The 21,587-nt window shown below is 41.6% G+C and overlaps 2 protein-coding genes across 6 annotated transcripts; both read right to left on the bottom strand.

Moving 5' to 3' along the window:
• Positions 1-231: 231 nt before the first annotated feature.
• rps24 (ribosomal protein S24) lies at positions 232-5,752 on the bottom strand. 5 transcript variants are annotated; one of them, XM_031823747.1, is made up of 7 exons: positions 5,657-5,726; positions 4,498-4,563; positions 4,118-4,327; positions 3,812-3,925; positions 3,424-3,426; positions 2,715-2,732; positions 232-312 (listed from the first exon to the last, which is right to left on the bottom strand). In XM_031823747.1, the coding sequence occupies exons 1-6, from the start codon at positions 5,657-5,659 to the stop codon at positions 2,727-2,729; spliced, it is 402 nt and encodes a 133-aa protein (XP_031679607.1). In that variant the 5' UTR covers positions 5,660-5,726; the 3' UTR covers positions 232-312; positions 2,715-2,726. The 5 variants fall into 5 exon arrangements, with proteins under 5 accessions (XP_031679607.1, XP_020316699.1, XP_020316700.1 ...); XM_020461110.2 differs by lacking the exon at positions 3,424-3,426; XM_020461111.2 differs by lacking the exons at positions 2,715-2,732; positions 3,424-3,426 and having other exon boundaries at positions 5,657-5,752.
• A 1,917-nt stretch (positions 5,753-7,669) lies between these two features.
• Positions 7,670-20,436, bottom strand: qrfpra (pyroglutamylated RFamide peptide receptor a). The gene is made up of 6 exons (XM_020461107.2): positions 19,837-20,436; positions 14,395-14,553; positions 12,588-12,649; positions 12,206-12,441; positions 11,723-11,820; positions 7,670-8,860 (listed from the first exon to the last, which is right to left on the bottom strand). Exons 1-6 carry the CDS (start codon positions 20,174-20,176, stop codon positions 8,469-8,471), a joined length of 1,287 nt encoding a protein of 428 aa, XP_020316696.1. The 5' UTR covers positions 20,177-20,436; the 3' UTR covers positions 7,670-8,468.
• Positions 20,437-21,587: the final 1,151 nt, after the last annotated feature.

Raw genomic sequence — 21,587 nt, forward strand, 5'->3', positions numbered from 1 at the left:
GGATTATCTTGGCAAAGGAGAACTTCTCACTAACAGGGATGTAAACACTCTTGTGCACAACATGAGAAAGAAGGATTTTGTGCATATGGACCATTTCTGGGATATTTCATTTCACTCATGTTGCATTGATATTTTTGTTCAGTATATTTACCGCACACTGCAAATGTAACAGTATACACAAACGTGTCAAATTTGTCCAGGGCATATAAAAATAAGTTGTGAAAACAGGAGTGACTTTTCCAAACGTTTTATTTGATGACAATATACAAGAACATCTTGAGCACGAGGACCATCCCTGATTCTCCGGGCTCACTGTAGGAAAACAGAGGAAGGGAAGTTAGTTCATCTGCAAAACAGAAGTTCACAATCTATCCACCACTATACTCAAGGGGGGGGGGAATAGTATTGAAATTGGGTGTGGGAACAGATGCATTTGCTAGGGATGTGGGCTCAACCTACACACCACTATACTCAAGGGGGGGGGGGGGGTAATAGTATTGAAATTGGGTGTGGGAACAGATGCATTTGCTAGGGATGTGGGCTCAACCTACACACCACTATACTCAAGGGGGGGGGGGGGGGGGGGGGGTAATAGTATTGAAATTGGGTGTGGGAACAGATACATTTGCTAGGGATGTGGGCTCAACCTACACACCACTATACTCAAGGGGGGGGGGGGGGGGGGGGGGGGGGGGTAATAGTATTGAAACTGGGTGTGGGAACAGATGCATTTGCTAGGGATGTGGGCTCAACCTACACACCACTATACTCAAGGGGGGGGGGGGGGGGGGGGGGGGGGGGTAATAGTATTGAAATTGGGTGTGGGAACAGATGCATTTGCTAGGGATGTGGGCTCAACCTACACACCACTATACTCAAGGGGGGGGGGGGTAATATTATTGAAATTGGGTGTGGGAACAGATGCATTTGCTAGGGACGTGGGCTCAACCTACACACCACTATACTCAAGGGGGGGGGGGGGGTAATAGTATTGAAATTGGGTGTGGGAACAGATGCATTTGCTAGGGACGTGGGCTCAACCTACACACCACTATACTCAAGGGGGGGGGGGGGGGGGTAATAGTATTGAAATTGGGTGTGGGAACAGATGCATTTGCTAGGGACGTGGGCTCAACCTACACACCACTATACTCAAGGGGGGGGGAGGGTAATAGTATTGAAATTGGGTGTGGGAACAGATGGATTTGCTAGGGACGTGGGCTCAACCTACACACCACTATTCTCAAGGGGGGGGGGGGGGTAATAGTATTGAAATTGGGTGTGGGAACAGATGCATTTGCTAGGGACGTGGGCTCAACCTACACACTACTATACTCAAGGGGGGGGGTAATAGTATTGAAATTGGGTGTGGGAACAGATGCATTTGCTAGGGACGTGGGCTCAACCTACACACCACTATACTCAAGGGGGGGGGTAATAGTATTGAAATTGGGTGTGGGAACAGATGCATTTGCTAGGGACGTGGGCTCAACCTACACACCACTGTACTCAAGGGGGGGGGTAATAGTATTGAAATTGGGTGTGGGAACAGATGCATTTGCTAGGGACGTGGGCTCAACCTACACACCACTATACTCAAGGGGGGGGGTAATAGTATTGAAATTGGGTGTGGGAACAGATGCATTTGCTAGGGACGTGGGCTCAACCTACACACCACTATACTCAAGGGGGGGGTAATAGTATTGAAATTGGGTGTGGGAACAGATGCATTTGCTAGGGACGTGGGCTCAACCTACACATGGGTTATAGTAAATTACAGATAAAGCTGCAATTAAACTTTTTGGGCAACCAACCAAATTCACAGAAACGTGTTATAGATCTGTCATTCTCATTGAAAGCAAGTCTAAGAAGCAGTAGATCTGTTCTATGTGCATTATTTCAATGCTTCCCGTTCTTAAGTTCGGTTTGCGTCTTACTTTTGGTTTTGTACACCAGCTTCAAACTGCCGAAAACACAATATTTTATGGTTACAGAAAATATATTTCACAGCGGTTTAGATGGTACAATGATTCTCGACAATACTTCCTTGTTTTGTCACAAACTGAAATTAGGCAAACTTTCTGCATAGTGCATCTTACATTTTTCAGCTCAGTGAAGATACCAATTTATTTGTCAGTCTAGTATAATAAAACATCAAAATATATATAAAAGAACATTAAATTAAATACATGCCTAAATTACATTATGAAGGTTAATGTTTCAGAAAAGTTGTATAAGTGGACATGTGGTTCAGTTGCCTCACACAGACAGTAGTTGGTTATAACTTATTATCTAGTGCATCACTCTAGACTTGCTTTATTACATGACAACCGGAGGCCACCGCTTGTACTGCATGTTAGCATAACTGTACTCAGCGGTTGACAAATACAAAGATGTAATAGTTTAACAGCAGAATAAGAATAATAACCTTTAGAAGCAAAGTAGTAGTGTAATTTAGACTTTAAGTTGATATGACGTTAGTGGATATAAGATTATTTGTCAGGGTATAAGTACCAACAGCCAGGGTAACTTTAGGAGTTTAGGGAAATAGGGTGGGTTGAAGAGGGAAGGTTGGTACTGGTAGATAAAAGGTTGTGGAAAGACTACAGGTGAGACATGCAGAGACCGGTCTCAACTAGCGCTACCAGGATATAAGAGTCTATGTTCATTTCAACACATGAATAACAGCACGCCATGCCCGCTTTGCTTAATACCTGGAACAGACCTCATTTCTGTAAAAGAAATCCACAGGAGGCAAAAGAAAGGCAAAAGGATGAAGATAATGTTAAGCTACTTTACTTAAATACTTTACTCAGAGTAGACCCCTGAAGGGCATAAGATTTGCACTGAAGATGAATGACAAAATTCAGTCAACTCCACCCAGGAAAATAATACAATCCAAACTGAATGCTGAGCACTAGATGTGGGAATTTCAATAAATACACACAAATGCAGCTAGAAAGTCTATCAATCCATTCTTGGGGGGTGCATATTTGTGTTCTAACCCAGCACTAAGACTTGACTAGTTGAATTATGTGTTAGTGCTGGACTAAAACAAACATATGTTCTCCAGTGGGGTCGTCCAGGAATGAATTGAGAAATGGCTCTAGTTTCTAGTCTTTCAGAGATCCACTTGGCGACCTACTATTGAGTCTTAAGATTACACAATATGGTTTAACTTGGGATCTAAACCACTATTAGTGTTCAGTTCACAAAATTAGGGTCACGAGTTAATACTTAGTTGCTCATTCTAACTGGTAGGGGACTGAACTGAAACCCAATGTGGACGTTAAAGAAATCCACATGTAAAAAGGCAGTAGATTTTTTGGTTATATAAAAGGGAGGATTGGGATGAAGTCAGCTAGGAACACCACAGTAGCATTATCTACACACAGCAGTTAGTCTACTGATGAAAACATTTACCTTCTACAGTCCCAAAGAACAGTTTGGGAGAAAAAGATGACTCATTAAAACAGTAAGAACACATAAATAAAGACAAAACTAAGACTTAGGAAGCAGAAAAGATATGCATGTAATGAATAATTAACTAATAAGAATGAAGTGACACGTGGGGTGTTTCAATAGTCTTATGCTGCCCCTTCCATCTGCACAGATGTGAAGTTCTCTTGGGTGAAAACATAAATCTTGTACATACACCATATTGTACATACATCATTATACATTCACCCACTGCGTTTTCAAATCAAAGCAGAGGAAGGCCAACAAAAGCAGCTTGTGTAAAATTGTGACTATTGAGATGCACCCATACTGTAGCAAGAGGAATGCACCATAGGAGGAACAGCCAAGTTACCTTTTTGCCAGCAGCACCCACACTGGCTTTCTTGGTACCTCGTACTTTCTTCATTCTGTTCTTGCGTTCCTTGCGCTGTTTTCTGGAGGACTTCTTCTTCTCATAGAGACCGTGCTGTGAGAACAAAAACATATTTACCAAAATAGCACTGCTTGCAATGTGCATCAAGGGCATCACTAGCAGACAATAGATGATACTGATGGGACAAACTATACACAGACATGGTGTCATACAAATTAATAGAATAAAGCCCCCCCCAAATAAAAAACCTCAAAACTTATTTCCATTTTTCCAGCATCCACTCACCCTGGCCAGTCTGTGCTTGGGCTCGTTCTTCTTAGCGTAGTCGAGAGAGTCGTAGACCATGGCGAAACCTGTCGTCTTGCCACCACCAAACTGTGTCCTGAAGCCGAAGACAAACACCACATCGGGGGTGGTCTTGTACATTTTGGCCAGCTTCTCCCTGATCTCAGTCTTAGGGACTGTGGCTTTGCCTGGATGGAGGACATCAACAACCTAGAAAAGGAGACAATGGAGGAACAGTTATAGACCACGCAGCACTTATAAAAATGAAAGGAAACCGCAGACAATTGCTTCACTAAATAATGTGTGGTGAACACTCAGTATACAGCAATTGAGGTCATGTTTTGGTGTTATAGTGGTAGGAAAGAAACATTTGGGCTTACCATTTGCTTCCTCTGAAGCAGCCGGTTTGTCATAAACTTCCGGGTTCTGACTGTCACTGTGTCGTTCTGCAAGTAGATGGAAAACAGAGGTTAGCATTTACAATACTGGAATGACAATATCGTTATAGGTAGCTTTTCAGACCCCTTCTTGCAGGTGAACACGTTTTTTTTTACAGTAATTGAACGTGTTTATATTCTAGCCACTACTTTCAACAAAATATGGAAATTACGACTGGAACAGGATCCTGATACGCTGGGGACCCTACACACATAATATATACAAGTAGTAAACAGCAACAAGTATTGAAAAAGATGATGGCTTTGTCAGGTAGCTAGTTGATTAGCAGGGCAAAAAATAAAAAAATATTTGTTGCATGACAATAACACATCAGCTCACACCAGGCACCTAGAGGTAGTTAGCCAACCTCATTACCTTGTATTTCGTGACTTACACAGGTAAGATTTAGTAGCTAGCTTCGTGAAAAGTATGCCAAGTACTTATAAACCAAATCATGCGGACAGGTTGCTAGCGTCACTAACCTTAGTTCGCAACCTAGCTAACTAACGTTAGCCGGCCAACGTTTGCTAGACCTGTTTAGATGGAAGGTAGTTAGCTAACTACTTCAAAGACATGAGTACTTCTGGTTGGATTGATTACAAGGTATGTGCCAAATATCATGCATTTGTGGTGAGTTAACGTTAGTCATCTTGTGGAATTTAACTTTAGCTAGATAGTATCCAGAATAACAATGCTGCTTTTACAACTGACATGCTGTGTCAGGGAGACTACCGTTAGCCACAGCAGTCGAGGACACCTTGCTAGCCATTAAGCCCGTGCTGGCCAAATAACGGCATTATATCATACTGTAAAAAAAACACAATGTAGCCACCAACTTGTAGTCGTGGAAAAATAGAAGTCATGTGTTATAAAATTACTGAATGGCTTGCACAACCGAATGAAGAGGCGATCCAAAAGCCAGAGATCGGTTAGGCCACCAGTTCTTAAAGGACTAAAAATAGCTTTTAAAACGTAAATGTTGTAATATTCCTATCAGGGATGGCTTGTCAATGTATTCGGACTTCATGACTTTAACAACGACGAAAGGATGCTTAAGATATATGAAGGATTTAATTCTACATTTTATGCCACAAGACTCACCATCTTGGCATCAGCCTCTCAGGGATGCGGAAAAGGAGGAAGGGCCCGAAGCTGGCCAACCAAATGCCTGAATGGAAGCGGTGCGACCAAATTTCTTGCCTGACTAAAAATACATGCAGATTATTTGAGAGCCCACAGTGGAAAATATAACGTGTCGTTTTGTCCTTTGTATGTACTATTTTCTTAAGTGTATATGACAATAGATCAAACGTCACAAAATAAAATAAATGCCCATGTAATTTTGGCAAACAAATTTGTGTTATCCAAAAATACTCAATGATTAATCTGTATTTTATTTTCTGTACTTACTGACGTGAATGTATATATATTTATATTGAGTATGAGTATCCTATATGTGTGAGTATGAGTATTCTATATAAAATTGTATGCATTACATTAAGAAATAACATGTTTATTTATTACACATTTATTAATTTGTGGCCATTTTATTCATCTAGCAGTTACACAATCATGCTCTGATGCCCTTTTTCCAAAAGTAGTCCACCACATTATTATTTATTAACGCAACAATGTATGTTAATGTATACTTTTGTTTATTATTGAACGACATGGAAGTATTTTTATTCACGTCATTCATGAAAATTGGCGGTAATGGAGAAGTAGAGAAATCATAGAGAGAAAATCCTCCCCATACCGCTAGATGTCAGTCAAGTAGCGTCAATGACAGCCTGTGCCGTGATTTGGGTCATGGATTAAAATAGACACATTTCCAGTGTTCACTACTTGTTTGTAGAGCAGGGATCATCAACTTGATTCAGCCGCAGGCCGATTTTTTCTTGAGCGGCTGGTCGGTGGGCCAGACATAATTACAAATCATTTGTAGACTGCAAATTGACCGCAAGAAGCCCGAAGATATATGATATTAGATTCAATCATAATTTTTTCAAACCTTGATTACATTTGTATACGATCACGTCTCTGTATTATGCATGGGAATACTTGGGAGCAGATTTCCAAAATTAAAATCACTTGGAGCTGATTTCCTGGTGTTTTTACAGTCTGTTATGTCCAACAATTAACATTTTGCTGGACCATCGGAACGAAATAGTTTGGACCACGTTCTTACCAACCGAGCCAAACAGAACCACGGATTTCACATATTGAAATCCATGAGAAACTGGATTTAAAATGCACCGTAACATGGTTATTTAATTTATTTTTATGGATTCAAACCTCAAAGAATCACATTCCAGAGAGAGGAATTTCAGAGACATTTTTTCAGATGTTACATTTATATCAGATGTTAAATTAATGACTTAACTTCATTTTTTTAGACCACGTTATATCATAATTATTTATAAACATATCTGTCAGCGGTATTTTCCCTATTAAGTGGTTCCTTCCAAGGTGCACCACTGAGCAAAGATATGCTAGGCAGGACGCTAGATACTCCTGCTCTAGTGTATGCAGACAGTATTGTCAGTGTAGGAGAGAAAGTGTCAAGTGATTTGATTTTAGCTTCCGGTGATAGTCAGGACTCACAGGAGGTATGTTTGTAAATGAATTTGATCAAGTTATGTAGCCGATTGATTCCTTCTTGATGATTAAATAAAGCAAACATGTTTTGTTGTTTCTCTGTAATTCTAGCCACCTAGCAATTTTAGTAAATTGGCTTTGGCATACCTGCTGGCAAGGTTTTTATACTTTAGAAAAAACTAAAATAGCTTTAACTCTTGGGTTATGATACTATACCAGTGTGGCAGATGTACAAAACTCCGAAGGCATAAAAGTTCTTAAAGAATCAATGTCCATCATTAATTAAATGAAAATTGGACAGGTAAAGATGTATGCTTAGATAACCTATGCAGAAAAATATACTTATTATTATTTATATATATATTTTTTTTACATAGAATTAAGAATAATGATTATGGCTCTAGATTGCAGGAAAATGTTGTTTCAGGTTTTTAGAAAAAGCGAATTTCTCCGAATACCACCCACCTTCCATTCTCACGTACTTCGTGCACCCTCTAAAATAATGGGTGCATGACATTTTTTATTTGATTTTATTAAGGTCCCCATTAGCAAACATCAATGGCGACAGCTAGTCTTACTGGGGTCCGACACAACGAAAATACATTACAAAATACTTTTCAATTTACATATACTGAACAAAAATATAAACGCAACTCTTTGTTTAGGATTTCACTAGCCTCCCCTGCATGACACATTCCTACACTTCCATCTGTTGTCAAAGAAAATGGAAAAATACTTCACAGCACAGTTTTATTTAATGCCACAACAATGTATGCACAAACTTCACAAATAATACATAACTCTGGAGGATACCAATACCCTACCTATAGTCAGTTTTCAAAGGCAGCACTATAAAACAAGACAGGCCCTAAGTGGAAGAAAAACAAGGTAGATAAATACAATATGGATGATTGATGCCATATATTCTCTCTCCAGAGTTCAGAATCTCATGTCTAAGGTCACACATGAGTAGAGTGGTCATATCCATTATTTGTCAGATACAAATCTAATCCAGAAAAGAAACCTACACACTGACTTTAGGTGTCCTTTAAAAGTAAGGTGTGAATGACTGGTCCTTGTATTTAGGATCAATCACTTGATTCAATTGTAACCTCACTGTTGATAATAGATGCCATTTAGCAGACGCTTCCATCTAAAGTGACTTACAGTCATGCATACATTCTACGTATGGGTGGCCCCGGGAATCGAACCCACAACCCTGGCGGGGCAAGCTCTACCAACTGAGCCAAGCAGGACCACATTAGGGAACAGAAGTCCCAAATCTAATATAGGCATATCTACATCGGACTTCCACTCATGTCTGTGGCTCACAGGTCACAAACAAGATCTCCTCCTCTGCATAGGATGGAACTGTATTTAGCTTTAAGGCACCATTCTCAATCCCACCAATCTGTGTCCTGGTGGCCTGTATGATGGACATGTCTTCCAAGATGGCCGCCTCTTGTCTGTCCCTCGGTCGGGTAAAACGGACATGTAGTTTGGATCTACTGGTGACGTCTAGAGCTCCAACCCTCTGGTTTGGCCGTCGGCAGCACTGGGAGAAGGTGGACACACATTTCTTCTGGAAGTTCTCATTCATGAAGGCGTAGATGATAGGGTTGTTGAAGGAGTTGGAGAAACCGATGGCCTGGGCGATGGCCATGATCATGTTCACCGTGATGTCGTTGAACTGCTCGTCCAAGTAATCTGAGGATGGGAATGATAATGTGGAATTGAATTAGGTGGGATTGTTAGATAATGTGGTACTTAATCCTTAATAATCAATTGACGCATCCGTGTGTCAATCTAATTAACATAATACAAAAATACCCATCAATTTCCATCTGTTTAAAGGGATACTTCAGAATTTTGGCACTGAAGTTCTTTATCTACTTCCCCAGTGTCAGATAAACTCATGAATACCATGTCAGCCTTCCGCATCTGCGGTGGAATGTGGCAGTGCTACAGCGCTGTTTGTCAGACCAGGAGACATCCCTAAAATTGGTCTTCTCACAAAAACATCTATAGCGTCTGAACAGTTTGACCACACTATGGAAAGATGAGACTCTCATGAACACAATGGTGTTCTCCATTTTGCTCTATGACCCCCCACAAGCCCCACGGGACTCATCTGAAGTGGTACCGCCAATGTGCCAACTTATGTCTGTAGCGTCCGAACCGTTTGGGCTACAAACTAATATGATCACTCTATGGATAGACGAGCCTCGGCTTTGCTCTATGACTCCCACAAGTGTCACGGGACTTGTCTGAAGGTAACGAGGTACTGGTAAAAAAAATATGGAAGTATAGAAGCAGTTTTGTGCCAACAAAAAAGGGGGTTAAATATGTTTACCAAAACATATATTTCCTGAGCTTTTCTTATATCTCCTAGATATAGGACAGACACTTCAAAACCTTGTTCCTTCTTTTTGATATTTTGTCTGTTTTGCCATTTCTGAATGCGTTATTCAGTGCATTTCTATGGGCTAAAGTAGTAAAGGCCAAATTCAATAATTCATCAAACATATACAGTACCCATCAAAAGTTTGGATACACCTACTCATTCAAGGGTTTTTCTTTATTTAGACTATTTTCTACATTGTAGAATAGTGAACAAAAGCTGAAGAACATACGCACATCCAGGTACTTTCCGCGGGTGCTGGAGTGAGGCAAACTCATGGAAAACAGAAAGGAACATGCTGCAGACTGCTGCTCATGCTACCAGGTGATATTTATTAACAATGTTTTGACCCTTAGGGCAAAGTCATCAAAATTATTAAATAACACATATGGAATCCTGTAGTAACCAAAAATGTGTGTTAAACAAATCAAAATAGATTTTATACTTGAGATTCTTCAAAGTAGCCACCCTTTGCCTTGATGACAGCTTTGTACACCCTTGGCATTCTCTCAACCAGCTTCATGAGGCAGTTACCTGGAATGCATTTCAATTAACAGGTGTGCCTTGTTAAAAGTTAATTAGTGGAATTTCATTCCTTCTTAATGCGTTTGAGCCAATCAGTTGTGTTGTGACAAGGTAGGGGTGGAATACAGAAGAAAGTTCTATTTGGTAAAAAAACAAGTCCATATTATGGTAAGAACAGCTCAAATAAGCAAAGAGAAACGACAGTCCATCATTACTTTAAGACATGACAATCATCCCGGAAATGTTTAAGAACTTTGAAAGTTTCTTCAAGAGCAGCCACAAAAACCACCAAGCGCTATGATGGACCACCACAGAAAAGGAAGAACTAGTTAACTCTGCTGCAGAGAATAAGTTCATTAACTGCACCTCAGATTGCAGCCCAAATAAATGCTTCACAGAGTTCAAGTAATAGACATCTCAACATCAACTGTTCAGAGAAGACTGTGTGTGAATCCGGTCTTCATGGTCAAATTGCTGCAAAGAAACCACTACTAAAGGACACCAATAATAAGAATAGACTTGATTGGGCCAAGAAACACGAGCAAGGGACATTAGATCAGTGGAAATCTGTCCTTTGGTCTGATTAGTCCAAATTTGAGATTTTTGGTTCTAACCGCCATGTCTTTGTGAAATGCAGAGTAAGTGAACAGATGATCTCTGGATGTGTGGTTCCCACTGTGAAGCACGGAGGAGGAGGTGTGGTGGTGCTTTTCTGGTGACACTGTCTGTGATGTATTTAGAATTCAAGGCACACTTAACTAGCATGGTTACCACAGCATTCTGCAGCGTTACGCCATCCCATCTAGTTTGCGCTTAGTGGGACTATCATTTGTTTTTCAACAGGACAGTGACTCCAAACACACCTCCAGGCTGTATAAGGGCTATTTGACCAATAAGGAGAGTGATGGAGTGCTGCATCTGATGACCTGGCCTCCACAAACACCCGACCTCAACCCAATTGAGATGGTTTGGGATAAGTTGGACCGCAGTGTGAAGGAAAAGCATCCAACAAGTGCTCAGCATATGTGGGAACTCCTTCAAGACTGTTGGAAAAGCATTCTTCATGAAGCTGGTTGAGAGAATGCCAAGAGTGTGCAAAGCTGTCATAAAGGCAAAGGGTGGCTACTTTGAAGAATCTTTGATTTGTTTTGTTTTGTTTAACACTTTTTTTGGTTACTACATGAATTCATGTGTTATTTCATAGTTTTGATGTCCTCAATATTATTCTACAATGTAATAAATAAGAAAAATCAAGAAAAACCCTTGAATCAGTCAGTGTGTCCAAACTTTTGACTGGTACTGTATATATGTTTTGTTATTCCTACAGGGGACCTAAAATTCTAAATCAAATAGCTAAATGAACATCTTAAAACCACTCCATGTTAGCTTAATAGAACCCCCCCCCCCCCTCCAACATTTATCTTAATAACTTATTTCCAGTGTCCCCATGATGTTTTGTTTCTTCATAACAGCAATAATGTAACAATAGGATGCAAAGCAGCCTCTCCATTCTCCCTGGGACCTTCATCTCCGGGTCTCACTTCCAATCATATGAATCCATAATTAAAATCAACTTTCAGACCAACTGAATGATGTATAGAAGAGAAGTGTCTTATGGCTATTGGCTTCTCAGACAGACTTACTGTAGTCAGAGAGCATGTGGACGGTGTGGAATGGGGCCCAGCACACAGTGAATAGCACCACAATGGTAATCATCATCTTGATGGCTCTCCTCTTCCTTCTAATCACCAACAAAGAATAAGAAACACATATTAATCTGTCGGGTTAACATGAGGAAACTTTTTGGATCATATGATAATATTCTTATACTCAGTATTCAGTGAAATTATCATAATTATGTCATGGACAGGATCGTCCACGGGAGAAACCAACATCTTGACCACCAGACCAACAGGATATTCTTTCTTGACACTGATTTTGATGTCGCAGGCAGAGGGGCTACCTTATCAAAAGACCATGAGCAACCATGTACCGACTCATGTCCGCTGCAATCACTCTGTACCTACAGAACGTAACTACCATGTATGTGTATAGGTTGTTGGACACACAAGTTTTTTATGGAGTCATTTTGTGAGGTATCATACATACAGTATCTCTATACAGACCTGGAGATCTTTCCCACCTCTCCCTGGTTCATGGTGTTAAGTACAGAGGAGTCGCCCACCCTCTTGCGGATCCACAGTTCGATCCCTATCCGTGTGTAGAGGATCAACATGGCCGCCAGGGGCAGGAGGAACAGAACTACCAGGATGAAGGTGGCATACAGCTGTCTGTGTGAGGCCGAGCGCCAACGCTCCTGGCAGCACACGTGGTGTAGGTCGTATAGGAAGTCATATTTCACCTGGAGAGAGACACAAGTGTGAATACACAAACACACACACACACACACACACACACAAAGTAATCACAGATCTAACACATCTGGACAGGGAAATAGCTTAAAAGCAATTGGCAGGAGTACTACGCAGAGTGTAGTATCTTACCCACCTCTAACTGTTGCACCAACAACATGGGAGATCCAACAATCATGGATGCAAGCCAAACAACTCCTAGTCAAAGAGAACAAAGCAAAATGAATGGTTCTACCAGTGCCGTAACTACATATGAGGACACAGAGGTCCGGACCTCAGTAAAATATATATATATATATATATATATATATATACACTACCATTCAAAGTTTGGTGTCACAAATAAACGCCCATGTTTTTGAAAGAAAAGCACATTTTTGTTGCCCATTAAAATAACAACATTTATCAGAAATACAGTGTAGACATTGTAAATGTTTTAAATGACTATTATAGCTGGAAACGGTAGATTAAAAAAATAATAATTGTACCCCGTTTTCGTGGTATCCAATTGTTAGTAGTTACTATCTTGTCTCATCGCTACAACTCCTGTATGGGCTCGGGAGAGACGAAGGTCAAAAGCCATGTGTCCTCCAAAACACAACCCAACCAAGGCGCACCGCTTCTTAACACAGTGCGCATCCATCCCGGAAGCCAGCCACACCAATGTGTCAGAGGAAACACCATGTACCTGGCGACCTGGTTAGCGTGCACTGCACCCGGCCCGCCACAGGAGTCGCTGGTGCACGATGAGACAAGGGTATCCCTAACGGCCAAACACTCCCTAACCCGGACGACGCTATGCCAATTGTGCATCGCCCCACGGACCTCCCTGTCGCGGCCGGCTGTGACAGAGCCTGGGCGCGAACCCAGAGTCTCTGGTGGCACAACTACCACGAGACCAGTGCCCTAGGCCACCCAGGAGGCCCTGGAAATGGCTGATTTTTAATGGAATATCTACATAGGCGTACAGAGGCCCATTATCAGCAACCATCACTCCTGTGTTCCAATGGCACGTTGTGTTAGCTAATCCAGGTGTATCATTTTAAAAGGCTAATTGATCATTAGAAAACCCTTTTGCAATTGTTAGCACAGCTGAAAAATATTGTTCTGATTAAAGAAGCAATAAAACTGGCCTTCTTTAGACAAGTTGAGTATATGGAGCATCAGCATTTGTGGGTTCGATTACAGGCTCAAAATGGCCAGAAACAAAGACCTTTCTTCTGAACCTCGTCAGTCAAATTTTGTTCTGAGAAATGAAGGCTATTCCATGCTAGAAATTGCCAAGAAACTGAAGATCTCATAAAACGCTGTGTACTAATCCCTTCACAGAACAGCACAAACTGTCTCTAACCAGAATAGAAAGAGGAGTGGGAGGCCCGGTGCACAACTGAGCAAGAGGACAAGTACATTAGAGAGTCTAGTTTGAGAAACTGACGCCTCACAAGTCCTCAACTGGCAGCTTCATTAAATAGTACCCGCAAAACACCAGTCTCAATGTCAACAGTGAAGAGGCGACTACGGGACTAATGTAGAAACTAGTAAAAATAAAGAAAAACCCTTGAATGAGTAGGTGTGTCCAACCTTTGACTGGTACTGTATATATTTTGTACCAAAAATATATCTATATTTTTTTGTTGACCAATCGCCACTGCTCCCTTGTATCCATATAATCTTACTCATTAATATCTGAAAGGACAATCTGGTCCTAGATCAGTATTCCTATTCCGATACGCTTTGTAAATAAGGCTCTGAGGAAGGCCAAACCTGAATTGACTTAAATTCTTGTATCTCAGAAGAATAAAACAACGCCTCTACTTCGAACCCTGAGGAGGGTCAAAGGTGACTTTGTTCCTCTCTCCCCTAAAGAGAAAAGCAAAAATTACTATCTACTTACTGTCTACTCTAAGACAATTTGTTAATACAGGTCCATATCTTTACTTTACCCAGCATCCTGTAGGCTCTCTGTGGTGTGTACTGTCTCTTCATGCTGAGTGGATGGACGATGCCTTGGTACCTCTCCAGAGCGATGCACGCCATAGTGAGTATACCTGTCACCACTGCTGTTGTCTGGACAAAGGGAATGGTCTTGCACACCAGAACACCTATAAGAGGAGAGGGACAAAGCTTGTGTCTGAAATGGCAACCTAATTCCTATGTAGTGCACTACCTTTGACCAGGCCCAATGCATGCAATCCACAGGAGTCCTTTTCTGTGTCCGAAAGGGTGCTAGTGGACAACCTGGTGCTAGTGGACAACCTGGTGCTAGTGGACAACCTGGTGCTAGTGGACAACCTTGTGCCAGTGGACAACCTGGTGCTAGTGGACAACCTGGTGCCAGTAAAAACCTGGTGCTATTGGACAACCTGGTGCTAGTGGACAACCTGGTGCCAGTAAAAACCTGGTGCTATTGGACAACCTGGTGCTAGTGGACAACCTGGTGCTAGTGGACAACCTGGTGCTATTGGACAACCTGGTGCTAGTGGACAACCTGGTGCTATTGGACAACCTGGTGCTATTGGACAACCTGGTGCTAGTGGACAACCTGGTGCTATTGGACAACCTGGTGCTAGTGGACAACCTGGTGCTAGTGGACAACCTGGTGCTAGTGGACAACCTGGTGCTAGTGGACAACCTGGTGCTAGTGGACAACCTGGTGCCAGTGAAAACCCTGGTGCTAGTGGACAACCTGGGGCTAGTGGACAACCTGGTGCCAGTGAAACCCTGGTGCTAGTGGACAACCTGGGGCTAGTGGACAACCTGGTGCTAGTGGACAACCTGGTGCCAGTGAAACCCTGGTGCTAGTGGACAACCTGGGGCTAGTGGACAACCTGGTGCTAGTGGACAACCTGGTGCCAGGGAAATCGCTGGTGCTAGTGGACAACCTGGGGCTAGTGGACAACCTGGTGCTAGTGGACAACCTGGTGCCAGTGAAAACCCTGGTGCTAGTGGACAACCTGGTGCCAGTGAAATCCCTGGTGCCAGTGAAATCCCTGGTGCTAGTGGACAACCTGGTGCTAGTGGACAACCTGATGCCAGTGGAAACCCTGGTGCTAGTGGACAATCCTGGTGCTAGTGGACAACCTGGTGCTAGTGGACAACCTGGTGCTAGTGGACAACCCTGGTGCTAGTGGACAACCCTGGTGCTAGTGGACAACCTGGTGCAAATGGCCAACCCTGGTGCTAGTGGACAACCTGGTGCTAGTGGACAACCTGGTGCTAGTGGACAACCTGGTGCCAATGAAAACCCTGGTGCTAGTGGACAACCTGGTGCTAGTGGACAACCCTGGTGCTAGTGGACAACCTGGTGCTAGTGGACAACCCTGGTGCTAGTGGACAACCTGGTGCTAGTGGACAACCTGGTGCTAGTGGACAACCTGGTGCCAATGAAAACCCTGGTGCTAGTGGACAACCTTGTGCCAGTGGACAACCTGGTGCTAGTGGACAACCTGGTGCTAGTGGACAACCTGGTGCCAATGAAAACCCTGGTGCTAGTGGACAACCTTGTGCCAGTGGGCAACCTGGTGCCAATGAAAACCCTGGTGCTAGTGGACACCAGGGTTGCTAATAAATAAATAAATAAATAAATAATAAATAATGTAATGGCCAATTTTCTACATGATTTGGTGCGCAATTCAATTCTTATATGCATGACCAGAGATGTGACAGCAAACATTGTTCTTCTTTACCGCCAGTCTTATACAAATCTGTATCTTGTGTAACAGTTTAGTCAAACGGGTTAGTGCTTATGAAGGTGAAATACCTGAATGCTTTTCCTAGGAATGTGTCTTGTTGCTAATCAATGGAAGGCTTACAAAAATGTTATGCGTTGTGTTTTAACATACTTACACTGTATGTATCTGTTTGCTTAACAATGGAAGGATGATGTATGGTATAATGAGGACATAATAATAATTGAATGATTTTCCCAAAAATGTGTCCTTTTGATTGATAACAGAAGGTTGATATTGATGCTTGAATGCTTTTACTAGAATCGGTTTATTTGACTGACAGAGGATCGACTTAGAGGTATATCAGTGATGTGTCTGTTCGCAGGGTAATGATACTTGAATGATTTTCCTAGAAATTGGTTCTTTTTGCCAGACAATTAAGGCAAATCATAGAAATGATGTTTGAATGCTTTTACCAGAATTAGTTTGTTGGCAGGACAATGGAAGAGGTATTGGGAAAATGTCAGTTACAGGTCCAAAATGATTGGCACCCTTGATAAAGCTGAGCAAAAAAGACTGTATAAAATAAATAATAGAAATACTGAGCTATATTGAAAGCTCAATAAAATGGGAAATTATATTATCTTATACTAATACAATTGCTCAGATAAAGATATTTTGTTTGACAAGTAATGGTGTGCGTGGCCAAAGATCTTTATTTCAAATAAAAATCGAATCAAGTTTTATTTGACTTCCTGGTCAGATGACATGAAAATAGAGCTCTTTAGCCATGCACACTACTCGGTTGGGGTCTCAACTTACTGTTAGTAAGGATAGTAGGATACACAGCATGCAATTTCAAAATTTGAGCAGTTTTCCTCGTTATATCAGTCACTGACAGTCACTCAGTTAGACCGTGTCATCTAACATTTTATAGATTACTGGTTAAGTTAGTCTAGCCAGCTATCTAAACCTTGTAGTAATCATGGCCGAATTACTGACCAGGCACGCAAGGCACGTGCCCTGGGGCACTGACCTCTAGGGGGCCCCAATTGATTTTTTTAGTCTCTCTCACTCAGATACCATATGAACATGGCAAAATGTTTAGAATGGCAGGAAATGAGCTTTAGAGAGGGTTTTACTCTGTGATGTGTTATGTTGGATTTGATCAAAACCTGATGTTTTTAATTTAGGCCAAAAAGTTCATTTCTTTACGATGCTGTCTTGCTTTATTTCTTTTAAGGGCTTTGCAAACAGGATGGTAATTTGGAAAGGGATTTTTTTTTTTTACCCAGACTTCCTTCTTTTCACTTTGTCATACAGGCCAGTAATGTGGAGTGAATGCAATGAGCTCAGCCAATGAATTCACTTGACTGTTTAAAATCATCTTCAGCCTCAGAGAAATATCCATGAGCAGTTTCCATTTTATTCTGCAGCTCAGTAAGGAAGGATGGCCAGATCTTTACAGTATCTGGGGGATATGGGGTCTGGGGCGGCAGGTATCCTAGTGGTTAGTGGAAGCTACTCCGTGCTTCTCCACCTGCATTGCTTGCTGTTTGGGGTTTTAGGCTGGGTTTCTGTACAGCACTTTGAGATATCAGCTGATGTACGAAGGGCTATATAAATACATTTGATTTGATTTGATTTGATTTAGAGCGTTGGGCCAGTAACCAAAAGATCAAGAGATCAAACCCCTGAGCTGACAAGGTAAAAATCTGTCGTTCTGCCCTTGAACAAGGCAGGTAATCCACTGTTCCTAGGACATCATTGTAAATAAGAATGTGTTCTTAATTGACTTGCCTAGTTAAATAAAGGTCAAATAAAAATATGACACACCACCCACAGATTACCAAACTCAAAGAGATATTCAGTGGCTAGGATTTTTTTTTACCTCCCCTGATCTGTGCCTGTCTAAAAATGTATTCCATACTTTTAAAGCTCATTGGTTGCTCTGAGGTTGAATCCTTGTTTGACATTCACTATCCAACTGAGGGACCTTACAGAGACAGGGGAAATTATTCTTAAATCATGAGAATCTCTACTTTTGCAAACATGGACCTTATTCAACAAATTGCGTGATTCTTTACGAAAATAGGGTGTGTGTGTCCTAAACGGTAGCATGCTGCCTATATAGTGCGCTACTTTTGACCAGGGCCCTATGGGCTCTGGTCAAAAGTAGTGTACTACCTATAGAATAGGGTGCTATTTGGGACATATCTGTGGTGTTGTAGTCTAATGATGAAACATCCCATTCTGGTTGCATTCATCATTTCTAATCAGTGGTCCTCATTAAATTGTCACCATGTTGAAACTAGACATGATTTAAAGTTAACGTTTTATGTAATGAAATGAAGTAGACCATATAAAGCCACAGCTTTGAAACCCCATAGAGCCACATATTTTAAACCCAATAGAGCCACATATTTGAAACCCAATAGAGCCACATATTTGAAACCCCATAGAGCCACAAAGCCTGTAACGGTTTTCTAGGTGTGAAGGAGAGTCGGACCAAAATGCAGCGTGTAGATTGCGATCCATGTTTAATGAACAAAACGAAAAAACACGAATCAATATTAAACACTACAAAAAACAAAGAATGTAACGAAAACCGAAACAGCCTATACTAGTGAAAACTAACGCATAGACAGGAACAAGGACACTAAGGACAATCACCCACAAAACCCAACACAAAACAGGTTACCTAAATATGGTTCCCAATCAGAGACAATGACTAACACCTGCCTCTGATTGAGAACCATATCAGGCCAAACATAGAAATATACAAACCAGACACACAACATAGAATGCCCACCCAGCTCACGTCCTGACCAACACTAAAACAAGGAAAACACATATGAACGATGGTCAGAACGTGACAGAGCCACAGATTTGAAACCCCATAGAGCCACAGTTTTGAAACCCCATAGAGCCACATATTTGAAACCCCATAGAGCCACATATTTGAGACCCCATAGAGCCACATATTTGAGACCCCATAGAGCCACATATTTGAGACCCCATAGAGCCACATATTTGAGACCCCATAGAGCCACATATTTGAGACCCCATAGAGCCACATATTTGAGACCCCATAGAGCCACAGATTTGAGACCCCATAGAGCCACAGATTTGAGACCCCCATAGAGCCACAGATTTGAAACCCCATAGAGCCACAGATTTGAAACCCCATGGAGCCACAGCTTTGAAACCCCATGGAGCCACAGCTTTGAAACCCCATGGAGCCACAGATTTGAAACCCCATAAAGCCACAGCTTTGAATCCCCATAGAGCCACAGCTTTGAAACCCCATAGAGCCACATATTTGAATCCCCATAGACCCACAGCTTTGAAACCCCATGGAGCCATTGCTTTTTAGTGTACCTCTGCTTTCTCACATAAGTTCTGACTATATAACAAATTATACCAGCAAACTGTAAAGCCTCAGTTATTATTGGGTTGTCTGTAGTGAACGAAATAGGTTATATTACCATCAGAAAAAAGTCAATTAAGTTATATTAAATATTCGATTTTGAATGTATTTTATAAGGTGATGCACTAAATTGTAGATGACTCAATAGTAGGTTTTGAAAGTCGTGGCTCTCCTATTATCATAATAGCCCTAACCATCCAGAATTCAAGTTAGGCAAATTTTTACAAAACAGGCTCAATTTATAAGTGAATCACTTCATAAAACACAGATAGATATTACTCTCTCACCTCCTAGCCACTCGGATGAGATGTTCTGCAGTAAAGTGAATGGGATGCAGAAGAACGAAATCAGGAGGTCGCTCACTGCTAGAGAACAAATGAAGATGTTCGTGGCAGTTTGGATTCCCCGCTTTCTCACCACGATGTAAACAACCAAACTATTTCCAAGTAGTGCCAGCAAGAAAATAACCGCGTACACAATCACGAACAGTGTCTTGGCTCCAGGTGGAAGCTCAGGCGTATAAACCAGCGGTTGGATTTTGTAGATTTCAATAAACTCCCGACGCGTTAAATTATAACGGTAAAGTAGCTCTTGCAGGGCCTCTGGAGTTATTTTCGTATTCCCCATAGTAAGTGACGGATTACTATGATTTAATTTGCTGTCTGGCTAATTGATTTCACCTTTATTTAGGCAGAGCGTGGTCCTTATTAGAGACTTATTGAAGCGATAAGTCGTGATAAAACCCCTGCGGTGTCCTGTGCACCACCCGAGACGTGTGCGAAAATGCGTGAGTAGCCTATTCCTCTCTCCGTGTGGAGGCTCCAGTTGTGCCATGCTAGCTCTCCCAGGCTACTACTCAACCGCTGCATCGCACGCTGGCATGCGTCATCACTCAATAATCATTAGACTATATATAGGACGTTGACAAGATTTAGCCAACATTTAACCCCCCATGTATCCGATAGCTGCATTGAAATATTTAGTTAAATAAATAAATATTTAGTTATTGTAATTATGAGTCAATTTCAGGTCAAATTGTCCTCAACCCACTAAGTGGTTTTAAGATCATATATATATATATAATATAATACTGAACTAAAATATAAATGTAACATGTTAAGTGTTGGTCCCATGTGTCATGAGCTGAAATTAAAGATCCCAGACATGTTCCATACACACAAAAAGTGTATTTCTCTCAAATGTTGTGCACAAATTAGTTTACATCCCTGTTAGTGAACATTTCTCCTTTGCCAAAATAAACCATCCACCTGACAGGTGTGGCATATCAAGAAGCTGATTAAACGGCATGATTATTACACAGGTGCACCTTGTGCTGGGGACAATACAAGTTCACTCTAAAATGTGCAGTTTTGTCACAGCGGAGGCTATTTCACGCTCACTTAAAAGAGACTGAAGTGGTGCACACAACAGACCTGCTGCTGCACACGGATGTGCGGTGGCTGAGGCGAGGTACATTTTTAGGGAGATTCAGTGAGCTGTTGCCTGAAACCAAGGTGTTTCTCTAGGTCTCCAAACATGCAGAATATGCACAGCTAGAGGACACACAGTGGCTCCTGGATTTATCTCTTCTCACTGACCTAACTTACATGCTTAATAATGAACTGAATGCAGGGCTGCAGGGAAAAGGCAAACATATAATCGACATGATCAGCTCTGTGAACACTTTTAAACTGCTCACAAGAAAGCTGCAACGTGAGGACCTGCACTTCTTTCAACACATGCATTCAGAACATCAACGTCAGGGCAAGGATACAGCACAGTTTGATAGTGGACGTTAGGTGGAGCAAGTCCAGAGCATCTTATCTGAGTTTGACAGTCGTTTCACTGACTTTGCATCACATGAGCCTATTGCCACTTATATGTGCTTTCCTTTTGGCAGAGACATAAATGTGGAAGTCAAAATCCTCCAAAATGGGATCACTTTTTCAGTCGGACACAACTATAGCAGAAACTGAAATTCTCACCCTTCAAAATAACATTCAGCTGAAATCCAGGGCAACCACTGAGATGAAGGAAG

The sequence above is a fragment of the Oncorhynchus kisutch genome, linkage group LG4 (genome assembly GCF_002021735.2).
Source record: "Oncorhynchus kisutch isolate 150728-3 linkage group LG4, Okis_V2, whole genome shotgun sequence".
Taxonomy (NCBI): Eukaryota; Metazoa; Chordata; class Actinopteri; order Salmoniformes; family Salmonidae; genus Oncorhynchus; species Oncorhynchus kisutch.